Raw genomic sequence first — 27,133 nt, 5'->3', positions numbered from 1 at the left:
GCATACTGGACAGGTTAGGCTGCAGCACGCCTCGGTGTGCGTGCATTCTGGGAAACGATCACCACCGTAAGCTTGGTTAATGAATGTGAATGTCTTTCAGTTCTGAAAAGAGAGGTCTCGATATAATAAAATGTAGGTAGAAATATAAGCATTCATTACTCTTTATGCCCAGCCCTACTTCAGCTGTGTCACATGTATGAGACTGTTCAGCCCTCAGCACAGCCCTCTGAGGTAAATGCCAGTCCTCCTTACACCGAGGCTGTGGGTGCACGTTCAGCAGCCTGCCGGGCATCTCAGGAGAGCCAGAGGGGTTCCCTGGCAACCCAGCAGGCAGGAGGCTGCGCTGTCCTGGGGGGGCCCGGCTTCAGCCCTGGCCGGGAGCTGCGATCCCTCAGCCCATGGCCGCATGGCGCGGCCAGACAACAGTGAAGGATTTGGAAGAAGAGGTGGCGCGGGCGCTGAGCCGCAGCCCACCCCCTCCCTGCGCTGCGGGTGGACGTCCTGCCGTGCGTGTCAGCCCTCTAGTGCAAGAGCAGTCAGAGGTGTGGGGTCCTGTTCAGGGTGAGCATAGCTCCTGGTTCACTGAAGATTGTTCCAGCGATGCCTTTTATCTCGGGGTGATTGTCAGTACCATTCCTTTTCACGCCCAGAAATGCCCCAGTTGGGATGATGAATGTCATGTTGATCATGGTTGCAGGAGAAGAAGTCTTCCTGCTCTTCCTTTAGGTAACCAAGGTCCTACTGTTTATCCCGTTTTATCAGCCACTGTTTTTGAGCACTTACTGCATGCAGGGTTCCGTTCTCGGCACATGGCACACAGGGTCTCACCCAGGCCTCCCAGGCCTCTGAGGGAGAGCTTGTTTTCCCTGTTTTATGAAGGAGAAGTGGAGACTCAGAACTCGAGTCACCTACTTAGGTCATGCCACTCATTTGTGCAGAAGCTAGAATTTGAGCCACGTCTTGTCAGACTCCCAAACTGACTGTGTCTTATTACTTCTGTCTCTATAACTTATAAACAAAAAATCAGACAATCTCTGCATGTGGTGAGAATTTCTTTATCTCTGCATCTTCAACAGACCACTTCAACAAATAAATGTTTATTGTCAAGCTCTGTGCTAACTCTCAAGGAAAAAAATGTTCAAAGGGGAAAAGGGGAATTATTTTTTTTACTTTTGTTTTGGGGGTGGGGTGCACATGCAGGATCTTAGTTCCCCACCCAGAGGTCACACCCGCACCCCTTGCAGTGAAGTGCAGTCTTAATGCAGGACCACCAGGGAAGTCCCAGAAAGTGGGAGTTTTTTTAAAGTGTCAGTAAGCCTGGTTACGTCAAGTTGATAGAAGGCTCAGAAATTGGCAGAAGGTCCAGATTTGGTCTGTTTTTAGATGACTCTTACCTGTTTTTTTCCTGTTCCTGAGCTTATTTTCCCGTATACACCCTGCCTCTCAGAGCCCCATCTTCAGAAGGCCGGCATCCTTCCCGTTTGCTCTGTAGAGTCACAGGAGTTGTGTTAGCGAGTCCCTGCTTCCTCATGCCCTTCGGTCAGTTTAGGAGGAGCTTTCTGGGCTGCTGTCAGCCTGTCTGTGTCGTCAGAGTAGGAGCTCAGACTGGTTTCCTTTCTGGCTGGTTAACTGCTTATAAGCCTCTGATATAGAGAAGCCCATTTTTAATAAACATGCTGTCCCTACGCTTTTGTTGAACTTGACCTCTGACGTCTCATCCTGTGGGTGGTTCTAGCCAGTGTATCATCCCCTGCGGTGTCCAGCTCAGCCCGACCAGCCCACAGCGCCAGCGTCCCCTTCTGCCCCGAGACCCTCGCTCTACACCAGCTCCTACCTGCTCCGGACGGGTGGGTCCTCCGCCCCCGACTCGCAGAGCTCAGAGCCCCCCACAGGCCCTGCCGGGCCGCGGGACATGGACACAAACGGTAGGTCGGGCTTCGGAAAGCGCAGGCCCTCCAGCGCACGTGCCCCGGGCTCCTAAGACCCGCGCCTTGTCTCCCTGAGCAGAGGGCGAAGCAGCAGAGCCAGGTGACCAGCCCTCCGGCCGGCTGTCCATCCGCGAGAGGCGGCGGCCCCGGGAGCGGCGGCGGGGCACGGGCATCAACTTCTGGACGAAGGACGTAAGTGGCCCGTGTGTGCTGGGCACCGTGTGTTCCGCCCACCGTCCTGTGTGGATGCAAGAGAATCCACCCGGCGCTGTGAGCCCCGCATGTCAGGACACGTCACGAGAAAGACAGACTGCAGGGGCGCAGGATCGTCTGGGAGGCTCTGGCTTGGCACCCAGGGCAGTGCCAAGCGCGCGGGCAGGGGGCGAGGGCGTGGCGAGTGCAGACAGACACATAGAGCAGGCGCACAAGCGTGCGATAGAGCCACCCCCGGAGCCCTGAGGGCACGCGGGGAGTCAGCAGCCCGGTGTCCCCGTGCGCGCGAGGTTGGCCGAGGATCCCAGGGCTCTCAGAGTGTCGTCTGACTCAGGTTTACTCTTCTGAAGGAGAAAAAAGAGCGGGTGAGGTAACACTGCTGGACTTTGAGGACAAGGTTCCATGTGTCTTCTCCCTGCTGGCCTCTGCCTGCTGGCTCAGCCCGCCCCTGGCATTTACAACCTGAGGGACCAGGGTCAGGTCCCCAGTCACCGTGACCTGTTTGACTAGATGGACGGTTCAGTGAGGTGGGAAGAGGGGCGGCAGTGGTCGCTGTCAGAAGTGGTGGGTGTGAGCGTCCAGTCGCTATGGGAACAGACAGATCCACCAGCGGCAGAGCCCGAGGGAGTTCGGGTTCTCCTCTTCCTGCAGGGGCGTTCTGCTCGGGCTGCAGGGGGCGCCCCGAGGCGCTGCTGAGGCCGCAGTGACAGCCCCCTTGGCCACCAGCCCTCCCTGCCCAGGCTCGTGCTGACGGGGCTGACTGGTGCCGCCAGGGCTGCCTGCGACCGTGACCGCTTGTTTTTCTTCCTCCTGCCTTTCCAGGAAGATGAAACGGAAGTCCCGGAAGAGGTGAAGAAAGCGTGGGTAAGTGACCCGCGGTGAGGCTGCCCTGCGGGGCCGCCCTGCCGGCGTGTGCCCACCTAACAGAGGAGCAGGCTGCGTGCAGGCTTGGGTCCGGGGGTCCGGGGACGCTGCCCTGAGGACATGCCGGCTGCTCGCCCGCACCCCGTTTCCTTAAGTGGTGCGGCGGTGCCCGTGTTCTCTCGAGGTTTCCCGCGCCTCCGGCCAGGCTCTAACTCGCTTTCCGCTGTCTCCTCTCTCTTGTGCTGTTGGAGTATATAAAGTCCTTTAAAATCTTGGGAAGAAAAAGGCAGTAATGCCGTCTCTCACGGATCAGCACCCGCTGTGTGCTGGCAGAGAGGAGCCAGGAGTGCGGGGTGGAGACGGTCGGAAGTCACTTACGCTTGACTCTGAAGCGAGGTTTAGCTCCTGCCGTGTGCAGCTCACAGTCCTGCGGCCGGGCCCGCTCCTGCCGAGGGCAGCTCTCCCGCAGTCCCGGCCCACGTGCGACAGGCTTGTGAGCAGCACCGTGCATCTGTCCTCTCTCTCCCCCTGGGCTTTTCGTCTGTTTTCTTGGCCGTGCTATGTGGCTTCTGGGGCAAGGGCTGGGGGGTCTTCGCTGCCCGACCAGGGGTGGAACCTGGGCCACCACAGTGATACACCGAGTCCTGACCGCTGGACTGCAGGGACGTCCTTCTGCTGTTTCTCCAGGAGGAAGGGATTTGTTTGGCTCTGACCAAATGAATTGAAAGAATATGTGCATTTCTATTGGAAACTACGTAAATAGATGGTCTTTTTTCTACCCTAAATTATGTGATAGTATGTTATCAGAATATATATAATAACTCATCCTGAAAATCAATAGCTAGTTCATTTTTAGAGAGGAAATGGGAATGCTCTGTCACTGATGCGCCTGGATGGCAATCGAGACCCAGAACAGTGAGGAGTGGCCTCCAGAGGCGGTGGCGTCGGGACCACTGCGGCGCGTGCAGCCCCTCGGGGAGAGGGCTGCGGGGCCAGTGTGGGCACAGGTGCCGGAGGAGGCCCCCGGGGCACGGTGTGTGCGCATGACCGTGGCCTCGCTCCTAGGGGCTGGCCGGGCTGCGGGAGACAGTGAAATGTGAGTCACGTACCTAACGAGAGAGCCCGAGTGTGGCACAGAGGTCAGACATGGCCATCGAGTATGCAGGGGTGTCAAGGCCGGGCAACCCCACAAAGGAGCCCCAGTGAGGAGGCCAGGCAGCGTCCCTGCGGGGAGGCCGCGGTCTCCACGCTTCTAAGCTCCTTGCTCCCGGGGCACCCGGCAGGGACGCCCAGTGTGGTCTTAGGAGGTCAGGGTATGCAGTGAGCCCACGCCCCAGGAACGGGGCGTCAGCGTCTCCAGCCCAGGGGCGGCCGTGCCCCGGTGCCAGCCTGGCCCTGGTGGGGTCCACACCGGCCCTGGAGCAGCGGGCCCAGTCCCCGTGGACCCTGGGAGTTCATCCGAGGCCGTCAGGGAGTCAGGCCCGCCCTCGTCCCCCACCTGCTCCATCAGGCGGCAGCCGCGAGCCCCCAGGGCGCCGCCCTCAGCTCTGCAGCACGGACACCGCTGGAGCCGCGCGGCGTTCTTTCCTGGCTCGGGGGCGATAAGACTGTATCTAGAGTTGGCATCGTGGCAGCATCCTTCTCCATCTTAGAGGACGCGTCCTTCGGAGGGTGCAGTCTAGGTTTAAGTCCACTCGTCTCCTGACTCTGACGTATGTCTTGTAAATCAGGATGTACTTAGCAGTCGGTGCGTGCACAGACCTGAAGTGCGCTGAGTTCTGACAGCGGTCGTCAGGGGCGTGACCTGTGCGCGGCTCAGATCCCTTCTCTCCTGGAAAGCGCCCCCCCATCCCGACAGGCAGCTGCTGTCTGGCCGCTGCCGCCTCGGGTCCGTGCCGCCTGTTCTTGAACTCGCGTCCGTGGAGTCACTCAGAGACAACTCACTTTAAGGCTGGGACGGAGCCTTCGTGGGTGCGGCCTCCAGCCTGGATCCCCGGCCAGGTGGGAGCTAGAATGATCCCGAATGTGTGTGGCTGTCCCTCCTCCTCTCAGAGACGAGAGCCTGGTCAGAAGCCTTTGTCGTTTAACCCTAATCTGTGTCGATGTCGTGGGCATCGGCTTCCTGTCGTGTAGCCCCGCTGTAGAAGTGGCGCTGACGTGCGTGTCCGCGTACGCTTTACGGCTGGGACGGCTCTGGGTGCGAGGAGAGGCCGCGTGTGCGTCCATGTGGTGACACGGGGGATGCGTCCAGGCCCCACGTGGTGCACCAGGCAAGCCCCGGCCGCCCTGGAAAAGCCGCGAGGCAGTGAGACCGCAGGTGACGCGGGGCTCGTGTCTCAGCAGCCCCTCGGCGCCGCGCTGGGAGCACGTCCGCACGGCCGTTCACGGGAGGTGGGCGCCCTCCCAGGAGTCCTTGCACGTCTTCATCTTGTGAAGTGAGGCCAAGCCGAGTCTGGGCTTGACGCGAGGGAGGCGGCTGCTCCCGCCTGAAGTGCTGCCTGCCCGCGGCCCTGGGACGGCCTTGTGCCCGGGGCCCTGCAGGCTCTGCACCTTCTCTCGCCTGCGGCCTGGCTTCGTCTTGTTTGCGCGGTCTGGTCTCCCTGCTCTTGTTTCTCGGTCCTCTTCTAGAGCAGACCGCTCCCCGGGCTGGTTCTGACTTGTGGTTGAATCCATCGCTGGAGGGCACACGTGTCTCAGAGCAGTGGTGAGCAAGCAGAGCCGTGCCTGAGGGGCCGGGTGGGAGGCGGGTGACTTGGCAGGGAGCCCACACCTGTGCGGGGAAGCTGCCCGCCCCCCGGACGTGGGCCCCTTGGAGCTGGGAGGGAGTTGGAGAAAGCCTGGGTGAGGGGCCTCGCCTCACAGTGGGGAGCTCTCAGGCCTGGGCCGGTGGAGCATGTGGGCAGTGAGCGCTCTCCGGGTGGCCCCCAGCCCGCTCAGGGGCCTCTGTGGCTGTGCTGGGGCCGACCTCCCAACCCCTGTGGTTCCCCATCCCTCTTTAGGGACGCAGATGAGCAGTGGGGTGTGGAGGGCTTCCAGGCTCGGAAGCTTTGCCCTGTGGAGGGGGGCCTGCCGTCGCCCAGCACGCACCTCTCACACCAGCCCAGAGGCTCTCCTGACCCCACGGTCTTCGGGTTTTTCTGGAGGCTTCATCAAGTGTGCAGTTTGTTATTAACTCAGTCTCCACCCGCCTCTACCTTCCCTCAGAGGATGGAGGGTGAGTCTAGATGTTCCTGGCTGGGGTTTTGTTAAAGTGTGTTAACGCGCAGCATTGTGTGAGCGTCCGCTGTGCAGCATGGGGGTGCTCGGTCTTTGAAGGTTGCGCTCCATTTTAGTTCTCGCGGCACGCTGGCCGTGCTCCGCGTGTTACGCAGTGTCCTCATGGCTTCTTGCCCCGTAGCAGTTGTGCCCCTCACCCCTCTGTCGGCGTCTTTTGTTCTTTCGTTTTTACTGGGCAGGTTCCGTGTTTGGGTTGAGTTGCTGGTGGCGTTGCGCCCCCTCGCATGAAGGAAGGTTCCCTCAAAGGGCGGCTTGGAGGCCACGTGAGAGTCTGATCTGTGTCCAGAGGTGTGCTTCCCTGCTGCCCCGACCTGGATGCATGTCTGTCCGCCAGGGCGTGGCATTCCCGTCCTCCACTTAGGAAGGTGCTTCTCCCCCACATCCCTGTTGCTTTCCGGCAAATCACGTGCCATCATCCGAACAAACCCTGACACTTGACCTTCGAAGTTGGCAGCGTAGCATCCCATCCGAGCGGGCCTGGACCACTCAGCCAGGCTGAAGACGCCTCCTCCTGGCGAGGCCTGCCGAGGAGACACGCTGAGGACGTGCTGCTCGGAGGGCGTTGAGATCCCTGCTGGAGACAGCTGGTGAGCTCGTCCAGGGACACCTTGGTCCAGTGCTCCAGAAGGCGTAAGCAGTTAAGCCTGAGACTTTCAAACTGAATCAGAGAGACACCCAAAGTGAGGTTTTCCCAGCAAAGCTTGGTTTTGAACTAAGCTGTAACAGAAAATGAAACTTGCTTTGGGAGCCACTTGGCCATGGGAATGTCTCTTACACCTGAAGCCACTGGGCGCGTCTCCCCTCCTGTCCCTTGTCTTCTGTAGCCCCTCCTCCACTCGTGGAACAAGCACGTGAGGTGCCCGCTGTGGGCAGGCCGGGGTCAGGGTCACCTTGGCCCCAGTTCTCAGCTGGTGTGGGGGCGTCCCCGTGGGAAAGCCCTGTGGTCGTGCAGAGCCAGCTCCTGGGGCTCCCCTGACGGCTTCTGAGGAGACGCGGCCTCTTTCCAGACTCTATAGGTCTTTGACAGCCAGGAGTGTCATAGACCAGGAAGCCTGGCGTGCTGCAGCCCACGGGGCCGCGCAGAGTTGGACACAACTTGGTAACTGAACAAGTGTCCTTCTACCGTCAGAGGGCTCCGTCAGAGTTTCATGCAGAAGAGCACCCAGAGGCAAGCTTTCCAGAGAAGGCCCTCCTTAAGGGGAAGGGAGAACACTCAGAGACGTCACAACGCTGAGCAGAGTCAGCCAGGCAGCGGGAGCCAGAGCTGAGCCGGCTTCTGAGACTGCCTGCAGACAGCCAGCTCCTCAGCAGAGTTCCTCTTGTCTAACAGTCTTATAGTTCTCACCGAATGTCGGCCACACCCCGCATGGTATGGAGTGATCCTGATGGCTTTGTGAGTTGGAGCTTCGGTCAGTCTAAAAGGACAGTCACAGTCTTGGGATTTTAGAACCGAAGGAAGCTTTAAACTGCTCGTTCTCCTTATTTATTGGCCTCACTGCACAGCTTGCAGGATCTTAGTTCCCTGGCCAGGGGTTGGAGCGGGTCCCAGCAGTGAAAGTGCTGAGTCCGAACCCCTGGAGCTCTGGGGTTCAGCAAGCCCCAGGGGGAGCGTGCACAGCCGTGTCTGGGCTCTGCACCTGAGTGTGCGCCCATCGTATGTCGTGACTCACTGTCACGGCGGGAGGCGCGCAGGCCTGGCTCAGCCGCCCGGCCACTCTGCAGGAGACGCTTCGTTTCCTCATCTGTAAACGGGGTTGATAATAGTGTCGACCTCTTAGAGTTGTGCGATAAGAGCCACATAATACACTTGAAATAGTTAGAGATGAGTCATGTCCATTCAGTCTATTTTCTGAATTTTGGAATAATCTCACTGACCGGAGAATGCTGATTTTGAGGTTGGTTGTTAATTTATCCATAAAGGAGGGGTTTTTTGGAGTCAGAGAAGTAGCCCTGGCTCCAGCTTGTGCCTGTGCTCTGAAAACGGCCTGATGGGTCTTGAGAACTAAAAGGGAATGCCAGGCGTGGGAAAGCCAGGAGGAGCCGGGAGGAAGGCAAGCTCGGGGTGCCCCGGGTCCCCATGCCTGCCGTGTCCTCAGCAGCCCCCAGGCTCTGCTGGTCACCCTCCCGCTCCTGCGTCCGCCCGCCTTCCCGCTCATCTTTGCATACACTCACGCACACACACACACACACACACACACACGTGCACACACACGCCACCCCTGCTCGGTTGCAGCAGGTGGTAGCCTCCCCTCCTGTTTGCTCGAGTCTCCTCAGCCTTGCTCAGGTGCTCTGCTGGGGGCTCTCCCTCCGTCAGGCAGGACTCTGCCTTTTTACCCAGGCTCGTGAAGCCCCTTCGTCTGCTGGCAGGCGCCCAGCGGGTTCTGTCCGCGCCTGCCACGGGGTAGTGTCTTCGCTGTTCTCCTTTTAGGTAAAAGCTGAGGCCTGTTTTGCTTTCCCTTCTCTCCGGGGCCCGATTGCCTAATAAGGTAAAGTATGTCCCAGACGAGCTGAGCTGTTGAGACAGAACAACCGTCTAAGTTTAGAGACCCGGTAGGTGAGCTCCGGACGGGACTGCTTATTTCTGTAGTCAAGTAGTGTTTTTCACATTCACCGGAAAACCACCATCGTCTTTTTTTAAGCAAGCCGCTCTCCCTTTTAATTGAGTGAAAAGACAGTAAAATATAGATCTTCCTCCCTCAGCTTCTTTGTCTTTAGCTGGAAAAGAAGGGGAAGAAAAGGAAAGGTAGTTGGCTCGTCCCCAGAATGAGAGGGCTTGCGAAGCCTGAGAAATCTGATGCAACGCTCCCGGGACACATGGAACAGGCAGGGCTGTTGTGAACAGCCCCCAGGGGTCGGCAGGCTCTCCACACAGTCGGTGGGGTCCCGGCAGTGACGCGGGGGACCGTGGGCGTGGTGCGGGGGGAGCGGGGCAGAGCCCTCTGTGCAGGCTGCCCGCGGGGGCTTCTCCAGCCTCACCGCCACGTCCTCCAGGACAGCCTCTCCTCGCACATGCTTCTGCTCCGCACCCGTAGTTCTTAGGATCCTGCAGCTGCCGGGCTGTCTATATATGGGTCACATTTGTGCCTTGCTGCAGGCGAGCTGGATAAGCCAGCCTGAGAGTGGTTTCCTCTGGCATCTTCCTTTTAAGGCTCCGTCAGCTGTAGGTCGTGCTGCTGCCAAGCACTGCCCAGTAGAGTGCACGTGCGCCCGCGCAGACCCTGCAGCTCTGGGGCCCGCCGCCCCTCACACCAGGGGATTCTGCCTCAGTCAGGAATCTGTCAGAATGCGGTGGCCTTCAGGGAACCTGGGTGGCCTTCGCTCAGAGGTCCAGAGATGTGGCAGGTTTATCAGCTGCTGAGGGGAGGACAGTTAACCTCTGAGCTTTCTACTTATTCCAGTCTCTTCCTTCTGCCTCTGGCTGCCTTCAAGGTCTCCAGTTTTGTCAGCAACCTCTGACCTTGTGTTAGAGGCTTGAAACTCTGCTGTAACTTGTTTTCTGTGATTACAAGGCAGTGTGTTCCATCATAGGAAGCACGTGACGTACAGAGACGTGCAGAGAGAGCTTCTAGAGGAGGTTGTTCTTTGAGGGGTCGCCGTGGGGAAGATGCTGTGCCTGCGTTCACGGGCAGGGCCCGGAAGCCAGGCCTCCCCCGTGCCCCAGGAACACGGCCGTCCTGCAGCTGGGCTTCTGCCCGCCGCCCTAGACAGTCAGGTGTGAAAGCCTCTCTGTCATCCGAGTTCAAAGCCAGACTTGACTCTGTGTGTGAGCTCACATTTTTTGGCAGAGAGCTTCTAAAATCTTCAACCACCACGTCGGTCGAGGAGAAGCCGCTTGCACGTGGGTTGAGCGCGTCCCCAGCCGCGTCGCCTCTTGTGTGAGGACATCATCCGGCATCCCTGCCCCCCCACTCCCGTCACGGCTTCTGTCGGCCTGCAGGCTGGCTCTCGGGGTCCACCTCTGGCTGCTTCATGCCCCCAGATTTGCACATTGAAACACATGCTTCATTATCAGTGATTTCTCTTTGTTTCTTCTTCATCTTTTGTTATTTATTTTTTGTGATTTTAGCTGAGTTTTACCTCTTAAGAATTTTGTTTCAGGATAGTCATAGCTGGTGGGGTATAGAAAATGTTTGTTGTAAGAGGAGATTCCTACCACTATAAAGTGTAAGAATAAAGTTATTCACTCAAATGAGATTATTGTTTAACATTCCAGTGAATTTCATGCCGGTATTTTTCCTAAGTTTTTTATCCCAAGACCAGCTAATGGCTCTCTTAAGAAGAGAATCGTCTTCAGCTTGGGCATTCCAGGCCCCCGTCATTACTGAGATGACAGCTTTGCGTGAGGCTGGCTTCAAAGCCCTCGCGTTTGGCTCTTTGACAGAAGGAGTCAGGCCGCACTGGCTTTGATGGTGGGGAGCTCGCAGGGGTAATTGCCCCCTGTCCAGTGCAGTCTGGAGGTTCCCTTAGTTACAGGAGTCTTCATTTCTTCTGGAGACCTTTAACCATGGCTTAGGCCTAGCTAATGTCAACCTTCTAGCCCCATGATTGAGGTAACAAGCTTAGTGGGGGGTTTGCGGCTCTTTCTCAGCAAATGGAGTGTTTATAGATTGGCCCCGGCAGGAATGTCAAACTTGAGGCGCTGACCGAGGTTACGGCCGGAGAGCCTGAGGGGTGGGCTGGTGGGGGCCGTGGTCACTGTCTACCAGGCTTCGTTTTTTCCAGCTCCATTTTCCATCAAGCAAACTCAGGAATCGGAGCAGGCATTCAGGGGCCTGAATTTCTCTCATAGAAAACCGTAGTGTTCTGTTCAGACGCTGTGCCCGAGGGACACAGATGTCCGCCCGGGGCACCCGAGCATTCGTGCTCCCTGCGCCGTCAGAGGCTTCCTTTCCTTACAGCCCCAACTCTTTTTTTTTCCCCCAATTATTTTTATTAGTTGGAGGCTAATTACTTTACAGTATTGTAGTGGGTTTTGCCATACATTGACATGAATCAGCCATGGATTTACACGTGTTCCCCATCCCGATCCCCCCTCCCGCCTCCCTCCCCATCCCGTCCCTCTGGGTCTTCCCAGTGCACCAGCCCTGAGCGCTTGTCTCATGCATCCAACCTGGGCTGGCGATCTGTTTCACACTTGATAATATACAAGTTTCGATGCTGTTTTCTCAGATCATCCCACCCTCGCCTTCTCCCACAAAGTCCAAAAGTCTGTTCTGTACATCTGTGTCTCTTTTTCTGTCTTGCATATCGGGTTATCGTTACCAGCCCCAACTCTTACACTGTGAATTTTGCCAGTTTCGATGGCCACTGAGAAGAAAGAAGGGGCTTTTAAAAAGCCCTTTAGCAAATTAATAGTTAAAACTAAAATACTTAGTGTGGGCTTGGAGCTTACAGCTCCAGTTATATTCCTGAAATCTTCATCAGGTTATAGAAGCATTCTGGAAGGAAAATACCGTGTTTGGATATTCTATACCAAGTGAAACAGCGCCTGCTGTAGGATGGAGCTTTGCCCGGCTCAGGGGGCTCAGAAGAGCTTCACCGCCTCGGCAGTCATAGGGCTGTTGTCCCTGAGTGCAAAGGTCTCCCTCTCTCCAGGCGGCCGGCTCTTGGGAGGGTCTGCACTCTCGGCCCCTGGGGGACCAGGCAGGTGCTGGGGCCTTTCCTGTGGTGGGCGGGGGGGATGGGCCAGCCTAGTTTTGGTCTTGGCACCGAATGCTGCCAGCCCGGGCTCGGCAGACTTTATGTGTAGGGTCTGATCGTCCGTACTGCCTTCTTTGCCAGACACTTGGTCCGTCTCAGCCGCTCAGCTCCGCTGTCCCAGTGAGAAGGCAGCTGTGGACAGTGAGTCCTGAATGGGCGTAGCCGTGTTCTGACGAAACTGTTCGTGCAGAGCAGGCCGGACTTGGCCTGCAGGTCACGCTCCGGGTGACCGGCTCGGACAGGCTGCTGACAGCCGCGTGACTCTCGGTGCCCGTTTACCCCCCATCCTGAACCCCCCTCCCACCTCCCTCCCCATCCCGTCCCTCTGGGCCTCCCTCTCCGTGCCCATTTACATTGTCAGTGCAGTGTTTTTCTGATTCTTGAGCATCACCAGCAGTGGGTGGGCAGGGGAGTCGTGTTGGAGGCAGCCGTGTCGTCTGTCCTCACCTGAAAACGCACTGCTGCAGGGGACCAGCAGAGCTTCCCAGAGGGGAGCATCTGCACGGGGTTCCCCGTTGTCTCACTTCACGGCCTTCTGGGGAGAGCGCCTGAGATGACGGTCCCCGTCTGTCCCTAGTCAGCTGTTCCCATCCGAGCCTGTCCCTTCCCCCCTCCCAGGGCCTCCAGCCGCAGTTTGGACACAAGCAGTCACTTGCTGCGTGACGGGTTAGCTCTCTGCAGACTCTGACTGCACCCGAGCCAGTGTCTGAGGCTCCCAGGAGGGTAACAGTTGTGGAAAACAGCCCTGAGGTTCTGGGTTCATCGAGAACGGTTTCCTCAAAGAACGCTTCCTCCCAGCCCTCCCCGCTCAGTGTACGCCATCACCCAGAGAAACATCACGGCTGAACCAGAGCGTCCTCATGGGTGAGTCCAGGGGAAGGGCAGGACCTGGGAGATCGACCCTAACTGTACCACGAGTTACAGCATGTCGCTCTGTGAATAAGCTGCTTCCTGCTCTGTGTTCAGGTCAGTCCTCTGAAGGAAGTGTCTTCTAGAATTTCCGTCCCCAAAATACTTTTTTACTGCAAGCTGCGACTGAGCTTGTGTCTTCCCTGGTGGCTCGGTGGTAAAGACCCCAGCTGCCAATGCAGGAGACTTGGGTTCAGTCCCTGCGTCAGGAAGATCCCCGAAGAAGGAAGTGGCAGCCTGCTCCAGTATTCTGGCCCGGGAAGTCCCGTGGACAGAGGAGCCTGGCAGGCTACAGTCCATAGGGTTGCAAAAGAGTCAGAAACGACTTAGTGACTAAACAACTGAACATAAAGGAATAAATTTGATGTAGGTTGTAATCATTACTAGAAAACTACTTCAAAATTGATTAGTTCACAAATGTATAAATAAAACCATGTAGCCTCACTTGTATTGAAACTGTCGTCGTCCTTCTGTCACCATGTCGTGTCCTAGTCTGCGGCCCCTTCTGCTCGCCCGGTCTCTCTGTCCTCCACCGTCTCCCAGAGTTGACTCAGACTCATGTCTGTTGGGTTGATGATGCCATCCAACCATCTCGTCCTCTGTCGTCCCCTTCTCTTCCTGCCCTCAGTGTTTCCCGGCATCAGGGTCTTTTCCATTGAGTCGGTTGTTTGCATCAGGTGGCCAAAGTATTGAAGCTTCAGCATCAGTCCTTTCAGTGAATATTCAGGACTGATCTCCTTTACGATGGACTGGTTTGATCTTGCAGTCCAAGGGACTCTAAAGAGCCTTCTCCAACACCATAGTTGAAAAGCATCAATTCTTCGGCACCGAGCCTTCTTTATAGTCTAACTCTCACATACGTACATGACCACTGGAAAAACCATAGCCTTGACTATGCGGACCTTTGTCAGCAAAGTGATGTCTTTGCTTTTTAATATGCTGTCTAGGTTTCTCATAGCTTTCTTTTCAAGGAAATGAGCATAATGAAGTAGAATTTTTTTTCCACCAACCAAAATATGAAAATATTTTGAAAAGATAAAGGCCAGTTTAAGTGAGAGGATTGTGAGATGAATTGCCTCATATTTCATGTTGGGAATGCAGATTAATACTTCTTTTTAGAAAGATAATTGCCAAGCTATCAAAGACCCTGAGTTGATCCAGAGTTTTCATTTTTGGAACTCTGTCTCTAGGAAACAGTCCTAAATATGATACAGAAGAGAAGCGTTACGTCCAGTGATTTTCAGCAAAGGTTATATAACATATACGTAGCTATATAAACATTTGTTCGTTGAGTAAATGCGCGCGTGCCTGTTACGTTGGAGGCGTTTGCTGGTGTTGAGCAGAGCAATCCACTTAGCGATTTATGTTAGTGGGAAAATGGAAACCACCGAGACGTCCCTTGTCCTGGCAGCAGTTAGGTTAACGGTGACTCACCCTCGCAGTGGACACCGTGAATCACAGCTTGCATTCCATCCCCGACGGCCAGTCATGGGGGCTTTCCTGGGAAGAGACTGGAGTCGGAGGCCGCCGGTTGGAAGTGAGTTGCAGAGACAGCGCAGAGCCCTGGATGAACGCTTGCGAGGTGCTGCCCAGCGGGCCGGTGCACAGGCCTGCCGGCAACGTGAGCGCGTGCGTGGCCGGGACCGAGCCGCTGAGTGCTGAGTGCACAGTACTGACCCCGTGGTGGGACTCAGCGTGCCCCGCTTGCTTCTGCTCCAGTGAGCTCCTGTTGCTTCTGTCATTTTTCCCTAAGTGCTTGGGCTGCGCAGACGTTGGGAAAGCAGAGACTTGAAGTGAAGTGCAGGCTTGTCTGGGCCACGCCCCGCCCTCCAAACGCTGCCAGTTTCTGCTGTGTGGAGCTGTCCGCACGCTCGCCCCGGCCCTTAGAGGCCCCAGACACTGGGGGGGGGGGGGGGGGGGGGTCACAGTTATTTCTGGAAGGTACTGTGGAAACTATTCCACCCCGACTTCCTTATTTTACAGGTTGAAAGTCCAGAGCCCCAGAGTGGGCGCAGCTTCTGAGTCGCCCGGGATCTGCACTGGCCGCCCGGCCTTCAGGCCACTGTCCTCCCGAGGGGCAGGCGCCTCCTGGGGCGGGGGTGCCGCGGCCTGGCTCCCGGGACAGCACCCGTCTCTGCATGTCGTGTGGGGAGATACAGGCAGGGTTTACTCACAGGCTCTACGGTTGGGGCTGCTGCCGCCCAAGCTTATCACTGTGTCAGAGTCATCTTCTCTCCGTATCTCATTTCCCAGTATACCCATGGTTTCAATCCATGCAACTTCCAAACAGTAGGACTATTTCTCCACTACAGTTGATTTTGAGTTTGAGCTTTGGATATATTTGCTAATGTTTTTTCTGACTAGTGAGGTTAGGGGAACTGAACTGCGGTTATTTCAAAAGTAAAAGCCATGAATGATACAAGTAACCCGCAAAAGGATGGTAGTCAGATTGGCAGCAGCAGAGACCAGAAGCCAGTATAGCGTCTCCACAGCTGTGGGCCTGCAGTTTTGCACAGTTACTTAATTACGTAACAGGCGCAAAGTGAGGTGGTTTCAGGCACATGGGCGCTGACTTAGCCCACAGGCCTTGCTGGTTCAAAAACTGTTTCTCAGCAAAAGGAAAAACAAACACGAAGAAATGAGACAGGAGAGAGAAAATGTGTCAAACATGGTAATAAACCCCATTTTTCTTAATGTTTAAAACATTAGATCCAGAATTCTAGAATTAATGTAATATTAAAGGTGTAAAAGTGTCCTGCAGTTCTCGTTTTGAGCAGAAAAGAGACTGGTTAACTTTATACACTTTTAAAGGAAAAAAATGCTTTAAGTATTAAACCATTGCATAAGAATAGCCACTAAAATAACAGAAATAGAAGGTTCAACTCCCATCAGTAGTGGAAAAATAGGAAAAATTTCAAATTAATCACTCCATCCAGTGGAAGACAAGAAGGGAGATGAAAAGAAGCAAACGGGAAAAGAGTAAATAAGAGATTCAAGACAAAATGTGTTCGCAGTCGTGATGAGCATGAATTTACCTGTAAAGCCAGGCAGAAACTGAGGTTGAATTATTCCACTGCATGGTGTCTTCAAAATGGTAGTGAAGGATTAAAAGTATGGGGGGATATATGCAAATGTTCACCCAAGGAAGGTGATCAGTTCAGTTCAGTCACTCATTCGTGTCCGACTCTTTGCGACCCCATGGACTGCAGCACGCCAGGCCTCCCTGTCCATCTCCAACTCCGGAGTCCACCCAGACTCATGCCCATTGAGTCGGTGTTGCCATCCAACCATCTCATCCTCTGTCGTCCCCTCCTCCTCCTGCCCCCAATCCCTCCCGGCATCAGGGTCTTTTCCAGTAAGTCAGCTCTTTGCATCAGGTGCCCAAAGTATTGGCGTTTCAGCTTCAGCATCAGTCCTTCCAATGAACACCCAGGACTGATCTCCTTCAGGATAGACTGGTTGGATCTCCTTGCAGCCCAAGGGACTCTGAAGAGTCTTCTCCAACTCAACATTAATATCCATCAAAAGATAATTTTAAGCAAAAGATATCAAATGACAGGAAGATATTTCTTAATTGTGAAAAGCAGTCCACAGAGAAGTTAGAAAATAACGGGATGTAGGCACCGAAGATGCTCCCAAGATTTATAAAGCAGCAGCCGTCAGAGTAAGGAGTAAGTAGCGCTCCACAATCAGGGCTGCGGATTCTTACACACTCTCAGAAACTAGTATGTCAAACAGACAAAATTATTTAAACGACATAAAAGATTTGGAGAACATAAATAACTAGCTTGTTCCAGTAGCTACCAGGCACACGTGGAATGTGTATCATGAGGACCACAGTAAATTAAAAATCAGCTTCATGCTTTCACTCATCGAATGTTTATTGAGTGCGTAACACTTCCCATCCACTGTCCTGGACACTTGGAACGCAGCAGTCGGCAGAGAGCCCGGGCTCGTGAAGCTGAGCCAGCAGGGAGAACGCAGTGGAGGCGGAGAGTGAGCAGCGGCCTCAGCGAGGTGTACTGTATGTTAGACATGGTGTGAAAGAGAAAGAATTGCCTGAAGAGGATTGGGTAGAGAGAGGACACGTCACATTGCCAGGTAGGGTGTCTGAGTAAATCTTGTTGACTGAGATCAGAACAGAGAGCTGAGGAGGGTGAGCAAGTCAGCCACAAAGACGTCTGGAGGGAGAGTATTCCAGACAGACGTGTCAGCTCGAGCCGGGCCTTGGAGGCTGCAGGAGAGAGCTTCCCTGGTGGTGCAGGGGGTGGCAGTCTGCCTGCCAGTGCAGGAGACCCAGGCTCGCTCTGCGCCCGGGGTTATAAGCCCCACACCACAACGCTGAGGCCCAGGCACCCCAACCGGGGAACGCCCATGCGCAGCACAGCCAAAAATAAGTAAATACAACTGTTGTGAAAAGAACTGGCTCTTCGAAAAGATAAACAGAATTGACAAACCTTTCGCCAGGCTCAAGAAAAACAGCGGGCCCAAGTCAGTAAAATAATGAGAAACTACAGTTGACACACGAGAAACACATAGGATCGTAAGAGACTGTGTGAGCATCTGGGAGCTGTTAACACAGACACCCTAGAAGAAAAGGACAGGTTCCTGGAAGCGTTCCTCTTCTAAGACTGAACTCGGAAGAAGCAGAAAATGGGAACAGATCAATTACCAATAATGAAACTGAATCAGTTACTTCAAAACTCCGAACAAATGAAAGTCCAAGACCAGATGGCTTCACGCACGCGCGTGCGCGTGTGTGCGTGCGTGCGTGCGTGCTATGCCCTGGGGCTTCCATGGTGTCCGACCCTGCGCTCCTGTGGACTGTAGCCCACCAAACCCTTCTGCCCGTGGGATTTTCCTGGGAAGAATACTGGAGTGGGTTGCCATGCCCTTCTCCAGGGGATCTTCCCAACCCAGGGATCGAATCTACTTCTACATTGATTGGCAGGCAGATTCTTTGCCACTAGCACTACCTGGGAAGCTTGGCTTCACGGGTAAGTTCCACCAGCATTTAGAGAAGAGTTAACTACCTGTTCTTCAGTCGCTCAGTCGTGTCTGACTCTTTGCAGCCCCATGGACTGCAGCACGCCAGGCCTCCCTGTCCATCACCAACTCCCGGAGGTTACTCAAACCCATGCCCATCAAGTCGGTGATGCCATCCAACCATCTCATCCTCTCTCGTCCCCTTCTCCTCCCGCCTTCAGTCTTTCCCAGCATCAGGGTCTTTTCCAGTGAGTCAGTTCTTTGCATCAGGTGGCCAGAGTATTGGAGTTTCAGCTTCAGCCTCAGTCCTTACAGTGAATATTCAGGACTGATTTCCTCTTCAGAAACTCTTCCAAAAAGTTGCAGGAGGAGGAGGATTTCCAACTCCGTGAGGCCAGCATCACCCCGATACCAAAGCCAGACAAAGATACCACACACATACACACACACACGTTTGCAGGCCAGTATCACTGATGAACACATCATAAAACCTCTCAATTAAATACTAGAAAACCAAGTCTAACAATACATTTAGAGAACCATATACTGTGATCAAGTGGGACTTATCCCAGGCACACAGGGATGGTTTAGTATCCACAGACAATATGATACACACCACATCAACAAGCTGAAGAATAAAAACCACACGATCATCTTAGTAGAGGCACAAAAAGCTTTTGACAAAATTCAGCGTCCATTTTTTATTTAAAAAAAAACCTCCAGAAGATGAGAAGGAAAACTTACCTCAACATGATAAAGGCCGTATATGACAAGCCCACAGCTGGCATCCTACTCGATGGTGAAAAACTGGAAGCACTCACTCTGAAAACAGGAACAGGACAGGAATGGCTGCTCTCACCGCTGTTGCTCCACGTGGTATCGGAAGTCCTAGCCACAGCAGTTAGAGAAGAACAAGAAGTAAGAGAAATCCAGATCGGAAAGGAGGAAAGTCACTGTGTGCAGGTGACCCGACACTACACAGAAAGTCCTGACGGTGCTACCAGGTAACTGCCCGAGCTCAGTGACTTTGGTAACGTCGCAGGATACAAAGTTAATGCGCAGAAATCTCTTGCATTCCTGTACACTAACAGTAAAAGATCATAAAGAAATTCAGGGAGCAATCCCATTCGCCATCACATCAAAGAGAATAGAATATCTAGGAATAAACCTGCCCGAGGAGGCAGAAGACCTGCCTTCTGAAGAGGCTGATGGAAGAGACGAGGATAGCACACACAGGTGGAGAAACAAACCACGCGTGTGAATGTTTAGATCTGTCTCCTAAAGCAGAGGAGACGAGCAACAGCAAACCGGACCTGATTAAGCTTAAAAGCTTTTGCATCGCAAAGGAAGCCATTGACAAAACAAGAAGACAGTCTACTGAATGGGAGAGAATAGTTCCAAATGACATGACTGATAAAGGGTTAACATCCTAAATCTATGCACAGCTTATACCGCTCAACATCATAAAAGCAAACCACTCAATTAAAAAACAAGCAGAAGACCTGAGTAGACATTTTTCTAGAGAAGATACACAGATGGCCAACAGGTATGTGGAAAGACGTTCAGCATCGTTAATGTTCAGGAAACTGTAAACTGAAGCCACAGTGAGGTGTCACCTGCGAGTTATCCGCGTGCTCACTCGCTCAGTCACATCCGACTCTCTGCAGCCCGCCAGGCTCCTCTGTCCGTGGGACTCTCCAGGCAAGAACACTGGAGTGGGTGGCCATGCCCTCCTCCAGGGGATCTTCCCAAGTCAGGGATCAAACCCAGGTGTCTCCCGCATTGCAGGCAGATTCTTTATCATCTGAGCCACCAGGGAAGCCCGTGAGAACTGGAGTGGGCAGCCTGTCCCTTCTCCAGCGGATCTTCCCGACCGAAGAATCAAACCAGGGTCTTACTGCATTGCAGATGGATTCTTTACCAGCTGAGCTACCAGGGAAGCCCCATAAAAACAAACAACTCAATTAAAAAACAAGCAGCAGACCTGAATAGATATTTTTCCAGAGAAGATACAGAGATGGCCAGCATCATTAATCATCAGGAAAATGTAAACTAAAACCACCTTGAGGTATCACCTCACACCTCTCAGAATTTCTGTCATCAAAAAAACACACAAATAACATGGTGAGGACGTGGAGAAAAGGGACCGGGAACCTGCACACCCTCAGACCATTGACGGGAATGTAAACTGGTGCAGCCACTGTGAAAAGCAAGATGCTAGCAATAAAACTGTCATGTGACCCAGCAGTTTTGCTCCTGGATATACATCCAGAGAAAACAAAAACTGATTTGAAAAGATAATGCACCCGTGTTCATAACAGCATTATTTACAGTTACCAAGATGAGGAAGCAACCTGGGTGTCTGTCAGCAGATGGATGGATTCAGAAGGTGTGTGTGTGCAGCGGAATATTACTCAGCCTCAGCAAAGAATGAAATTTTGGTATTACAGCAATGTGGTTAGAGTTGGAAGGCATTATACTACATGAAATGTCAGAGGAAGAAAAGTATGATATCATTCCTGTGTGGAATACAAAAAATAAGTGAAGAAGTAGCAGATTCCCAGATACAGAGAAGAAACCAGTGGTTCCTGGTTGGGAGCGGAAAGGCGGAGGAGATACGGAGTAGGGGATAAAGAGGTGAAAAGAGCGGCAAGGCGGAGGAGATACAGAACAGGGGGTAAAGAGGTAAAAACCACTGTGTATAAAATAAGTGAGCTACAAGGATATGTTGTACAGCACAGGGAATACAGTTTTTTTTTATAACTATAAGTGGAATACAACTTAAAAATTGTAAGTCATTATGTTGTACACTTGAAACATATAATATTGTACATGAACTATACCTCAATGGAAAAAACATTCTGGGCATTTGGAATGTGAGGGAAAGAGGGGTCTTGGCAACCCCAAGGTCTTTGGTCTGAGCAGCTGGACAGCCCGAGTTGCCGGCAGCCGGAGGCCGCAGGTTGCGGAGGCATGCAGAGTCCGGGGGGCTGTTGAGCTTGAGGTCTCTGCCCTGCCGGAGGACTGGGCCAGCGGGCCTGTGGCGCGTCTGGGTGATGCTGAAAGCTGTGAGACTGTGAGGGGATGGAGGGGCAGTTGAGACAGGACAGCATCAAGGACTGAGCTGGGTCCACTCCGCACGGCAGAGGGGACCCGGGAAGCGGTGCTCCGTCCCGTGTGAAGGGAGGAGCACCAAGGAGACAGAGGCCGCGGCGCCGAGTGTTGCTGGCGGCTGCCCAGTGACATCCATGTGGGGTTAGCGGGGACCTGGACGGGGCCGGGGGCGGAGAGGCTGGCACCAGAGGTTTCAAGACACAGCTGGGGAGAGGAGTTAGAAACATGGGAAAAGTCATTTTCTGCAAACAAGTTTCTCACAGAGCCGGGCAGGGGAGTGCAGTGACAGCTCACAGGAGAGATGGGGTCAAGACAAGGGTGCTTCTGAGATGGAGGATTTGGCTGATGGGCCTAGGGGAGGCGGACAGTAGGGAGCAAGCCCAGAACCGCACGGAGCAGATCGGCGGCCTGGCGGGAGTGGGGCAGAGGCAGGGCCGGGCTGCGGAGCCTGCGGGAGAGGGCCACCACGGCCGGGATGAGGCCCGCCTGCTGCCGTTCCCCAGTGGAGCAGCAGCAGAGCAGCAGCCTGGGAACAACATGTGGAAAGGGTACGAGCGCGGCCCTCGAAGGCGAGTGGCCGCCTGGGGCCCACCCTGCCTCAAAGGGGTGTATTTGAGACCAGTGAGCGTGGTGGTGTATTTCTGTGCCAGCCCCTCGCAGTGACGTAGCAGCAGAGTCGGCAGGAAGGGCAGCTTAAACAAGGCCGCGGTTCTGCCGGAGTGCAGTGCGGGGAGAGGTGGAGGGGGACGCGCCTCATGCTGGACGAAGGGGGCGTGAGGGACCCTGAGCGCCCGGCACAGCGGAGCGTCCCTCAGCCGGCAGCGGCTCGGGGCCGTCCTGAGAGCAGGAGAGACGGCGGGGCGGCTTCGACACTGCAGAGGCTGCAGCAGCAGCGGTGCAGGTGGGGGACAGGGACGCCGAAAGCTCCCTAATAAATACATTACGTGAGTCAGGGAGGTTATTGTCATCAGTTAGAAAATGCTTAGAATGAGGTCGCTCCACACTAGATCCTGGAGGGGCAGCTAAAGAGAAAGAGCGACACCCTTGGGTGCAGAGGCGCAGTTGAAAACACGTGAAGATAAGAGAGAACGAGTGAGCCAAGCTTTCAGACTTGAGATGCTGGGAGGAGAGCAGCGAATGCCAGGCAGCAGAAAGGGTGCGGTACAGAGAGGAGCACAGACTAACGAACCGAAAACAGAGCGGCGGCCGAGGTGGCCTGTGAGGCCAGAAGCTGATTCTGTGAAGAACCAGAACACGGCGGACCCGCGACACGCCGACCGCACGGGGGCTGCTGCGGACGTCGGAGTGAGAAGTGCTGGTCGGGGGCGGCACGGAATTAAAAAGCAGACACTAATCATAAGACACGGTTTTGAACCGCATTATGACCATAAGCATGAACACTTGGTTTAAGCAGATACTTTTCTGGTAAAATATAAAATACCAAAATTAGTCAAGAAGTAATAAGAAAATAGGAAAGCCCATAACCACTAGAGGAAACCGGGTAATACTCTAACCGCCACCTTCCAAGCTTGGGCCAGAGGCTCCAGGCCTGAGCCAAGCTGCGGAGGCTTTACCAGGCCTTGGGGGGCTCCGTCAGAGGGGGTCTGCCCCTACCGCTGAGCAGAGACGGGACGGAAGCCAGAACCCACCCAGGTGCGGGGTGAGGACCGGCCCTCCTCGGGAAGGGCTCCCCCCAGAGGTGGTGAGGGCAGGAGGCTGCTTTGGGGTGAGCTCCCCCTGGACCCCCTCGCTCAGGAGTCTGCGCCTGCCCCCCCAGAGGGCACCTCCCCTCACACAGACCAAGCTGCAGGTGGGGACGGGGAAACGGGCAGAGACGGGATGCCTGACAAAGCTTCCTGTGTCCTTCACAACTTCTCCTCCCACTCCCGCTGCGATGCTGGTGGCCCCTCCAGGCAGGCACCCAGTAATGAAAACAGCAGCATAAATCCATGGGGCTCCTCGGACCCCTGACTCTTCTTCTGAGTGTGTGCTGACGTGTGCGGCCTCCTCAAGGCGGAAAGACCTGTTTGTTTAGGAAGTTTGTCGCGTGAGCGCTCAGTGATGTTCAGTGGATTGATGGAAGAAAATCAAGTTGATGGTTAAAAATGGAAAATACTTTATTTGGCCCTATATTAATAAATAGGTCTGAAAATTATTGTTGTGTTCCAAATTCTTGGTTACAAACTGAGGAGTGGATATCTTGAGCTGTTTATAGTTCATAATTGTTAAGAACTTGGCTCATTGCCTCCTTCCCTAAACCTGAACTAAGATACTGCATGTTACGGTATCTCAGAAGTTTATATACTATGCTATCCCCCAAAATTTGCAAGAAGCACAGGATTTTTGAAAGACTAGATACTGGCTGCCAGACTTTGAGCAGACCTCCTTGGGGCCAGGAAGAGCTTGTTGGAAGTCTCCCTCGTCTCCCCAAACCAACTGTCTGCCTCCAACCCCATCCCCACCGCTCTTCTGAAGAGGCTGCAGTTCAGGATGAGTGGGTTTCAAGTTGGGATCTTCAGAAAAGTCTAGACCTTAACATTTCTGGCTAAACTCCTACAGTCTTTATTTGTTAACTTAAACATTTCACCCCGGGGCTCAGCTGTGACCCTCAAAAGTGCAGACAGAGGCCCTTTTCTGACCCCCTTGGCCAGAAGCACTCCAGGATTTTATGCAGCACTCCCTTGTTCATTTTCGTGACCAGTTCCAAGAGGTTATGCATTATGGCTCAGTCGTGTCCAGCTCTTTGTGACCTCATGGACTGCAGCACACCAGCCTCCCCTTTCCTTCACTATCTCCTGGAGTTTGCTCAAACTCAGGTCTGTTGAGTCAGTGGTGCCATCCAACCATCTCATCCTCTGTCGTCTCCTTCTCTTGTCTTCAGTCTTTCCCAGCATCAGCGTCTTTTCCAATGAGTCGGCTCTTTGCATCACGTGACCAAAGAATTGGTGCTTCAGCATCAGTCCTTCCAGTGAATATTCAGGACTGTTTTCCTTTGGGATGGACTGGTTGGATCTCCTTGCAGTCCAATGGACTCTCAAGAGTCTTCACAAACACCACAGTTCAAAGGCATCAATTCTTCGGCGCTCAGCTTTCTTTATAGTCCAGCTCTCCCAGCCATACATGACCACTGGAAAAACCACAACTTTGACTAGACGGACCTTTGTTGGCAAACTGGTGTCTCTGCTTTTTAATATGCTCTCTAGGTTGGTCATATCCTTTCTTCCAAGGAGCAAGTGTCTTTTAATTTTGTGGCTGCAGTCATCCACAGTGATTTTGGAGCCCAAGAAAATAAAGTCAGCCACTGTTTCCGTTGTTTTCCCATCTATTTGCCATGAAGTGATGGGACTGGATGCCATGATTTTAGTTTTTTTGAATGTTGACCTTTAAGCCACCTTTTTCACTCTCCTCTTTTATCAAGAGGCTCTTGAGTTCTTTGCTTTCTGCCATAAGGGTGGTGTCATCTGCATATCTGAGGTTATTGATATTTCTCCCAGCAATCTTGATTCCAGCTTGTGCTTCATCCAGCCCAGCGTTTCTCATGATGTACTCTGAACATAAGTTAAATAAGCAGAGTTGACAATATACAGCCATGACATACTCTTTTTCCTCTAAAACAGTCCCTTATTCCATGTCCAGCTCTAACCGTTGTTTCGTGACCTACACAGGTTATATGTAGCATGATAAAATAAACCCCCTTTGGGTTTACAGTCTGATTATGAGACTGTTTTTACCAATTGTTCGTATTAGGCATGCAGTTCTGTGGGTATATCCACTCTGTTTCTGGCTACATACATTTATATTTATATATTCTACCCTCGGGAATTAAAAATCAGTTTGACCATGGACCAAAGAGTAAATGACACGTGGATATGGAGATGTACGGGCTTCCCTGGTGATTCAGTGGTAAACAGTCTGCCTGCGGTGCAGGAAGTGAGGGTTCGATCCCTGGATCTGAACGATCCCCTGGAGGAAGAAATGGCATTCCGCTCCAGTATTCCTGCCTGGAGAGTCCCACGGACAGGGGCCTGGTGGGCTACAGCTCGTGTCTCTGAGCACTTAGATCTCTTCTGGGTAAACACGAGGCCCCGCCACAGGCTGGTCTGGGTCGAACGGCAGATCCAGCTGACACAGTAGCTGAAATGCTCCCGGGAGTGTAATGACACGTCGTGTTTGCCACCTGCTCACGCAGGCTGAATTCGGAGGCAGCTGCTGCCTGCGCTTCTCTGGGGGTGAGCACAGCCTGGAGTTGTCCGTTCACGGGGGAGCGCGGGAAGCACGGTCCTCATTGAGGAAGGAGGGCTGGAACTCCGGGCATTTCTTCTCGAGCCGACGGCTCAGGCTGACGGCTCCGCAGGCAGCCTGGCCTCAGAGCACACGCCGTCCCTGAGGGGCAGGTGTGTGAGCTGTGCTGCTGCTCTGGGGTACGTTTTACTGAACGTCACCACTCGTAAACCGTGGCATTTTACTTCCTTAGTTTAAGACATGAGACATTAGAAGTAATTCACCTGGCTCGTCGATTCTGAACTAAGAAGCCCACTGAGGGAGGCTGGGAGAGCCCACCTGCTGTGTGAGGGGGTCTCCTGTCCCCGCCGGGCGCACACGCGCCATCAGACGCAGGAGGGCACGGAGGTGCCTGCGTCTGGTTCCCATGTTGGCGGAGGTTCTGCTGAGCTGAGGGCCTGGGACGCAGTTCAGATATAACAGAGAAGGTCCCGTCACTGCTGAACTTTTTTCCTTTGTCTCCCTGGAAGAAATGAAACACAAACCCAACGTTCTCACCTGCCTGCCTGTGTGGAAATAAACTGTGTCGCACTCCCTCTGGAGGGCACCTTTCGCAGGTGCTCGGTGACGAGGCTGAGATGAAAGGCCAGACCCTCAGGTGGACCCGAGAGGGCCGCTCCTGCTGCGGCGTTGCTCCACGCTGCCCCGCGAGGACGTGTGCGCGCAGGTCAGAGGGTCACGCTTTGTGACGGGGCGGCGTGGAGAAAAACACGGTGCTTTCATCTCTGGCCGCCTGGTGCTGGCGGTGGTACTGAGACGCGGAGCTGCCTGAAAACCAGCTCGGACTCAACCAAGAGGCGCAGGACTGGGACCAGTGGCATGGGAAGGACACCCGGACATTCTCGGGGCTGACGCCTTGCTAGTGAGAAGGGAAACAGTAAGTGCTTGTTGGCCAGCTTGAAGAAAAAGTCAAACATATAAAAGGGCCGGTGGATAAAGGAAGAGCTGAGGCTTACCTTTCTGGAGAGCTCATCTCTGTGCCTGCACTCCTGGCGCTTCCTGTGAGCGCCTCGGACGGCCAGCATCGGCATGAGTGGCTGGAGCTGGCTGCCCTTCCCCGACGTCTGGAGACGCTTTGCTGAAGTCAGGGCATCCCCCCAGCCGCTGCACCTCGCTTTTCCCTCGCTGGCTGTGCGTCTCCTGCCATGTCGTCCACCCATGAGGGCTGGTCTCCCTGTCTCTAGGGTGGTCGTCCTTTTCCGTGTCGGGGAGAGGGCCCGGCGAGGTGATGGGTGTTAGAGACACTGAGACATGGAGAGCCTGACGGTCGTCGGTGCTGCTGAGACGCAGGCGCGAGGCGAGCGGGGACGGCGGGAGCAGCTTCCCGCACTCGCCACACCCAACCTCCCCAGCCTGTCCCGCTGCGGGAGTGTCTCCTTGGTGTCCCCCTTTTAAGTGGGAAGGTCCAACAGAGGAAGACTCACCCCCAGAGACAGGTTCAGTTCAGTTCAGTCGCTCAGTCACGTCCGACTCTTTGCGACCCCATGAACCGCAGCATGCCAGGCCTCCCTGTCCATCACCAACTCCCGGAGTTTTACGCAAACTCGTGTTCATCGAGTCGGTGATGCCATCCGTCCATCTCATCCTCTGTTGTCCCCTTCTCCTCCTGCCCTCCAGACACAGGAGTAGCCACTTAGGTAGGATTCAGAAGGTCAGACTTGTAGATCTGAGCCGCAAGACCACTGCCTTTTGGATGCATGTAACTGGTTCATGGTAGAATTGATAAGTCCTCCTAGGGGGCTTTTAGAGTGGGAATGGATCAGGGCCCCTGGATAAACGTTTCAGCCTGTGTTCTTCAGAGCAGTTCCCTTGATTCAGCTTCAGAAGCTGCTCAGAAGGGTGGGGAAGATACCAGGGCGTTG

The 27,133-nt window shown here is 54.2% G+C and overlaps 1 protein-coding gene across 2 annotated transcripts in view; it reads left to right on the top strand.

Moving 5' to 3' along the window:
- PPP1R12B (protein phosphatase 1 regulatory subunit 12B) overlaps positions 1-27,133 on the top strand; it is a 165,737-nt gene that overhangs the window by 109,289 nt on the left and 29,315 nt on the right. For both annotated transcript variants that reach the window (XM_065936358.1, XM_065936359.1), the window contains exons 16-18: positions 1,736-1,925; positions 2,008-2,120; positions 2,964-3,005. In XM_065936358.1, coding sequence (XP_065792430.1) covers positions 1,736-1,925; positions 2,008-2,120; positions 2,964-3,005 — 345 coding nt within the window. The remainder of the gene's footprint in view (positions 1-1,735; positions 1,926-2,007; positions 2,121-2,963; positions 3,006-27,133) is intronic.

This window comes from Muntiacus reevesi, chromosome 5 (genome assembly GCF_963930625.1).
Source record: "Muntiacus reevesi chromosome 5, mMunRee1.1, whole genome shotgun sequence".
NCBI classification, from domain to species: domain Eukaryota; kingdom Metazoa; phylum Chordata; class Mammalia; order Artiodactyla; family Cervidae; genus Muntiacus; species Muntiacus reevesi.
Note: the sequence above shows the minus strand (reverse complement) of the source record. Positions and strands in the feature narration are given on the sequence as shown.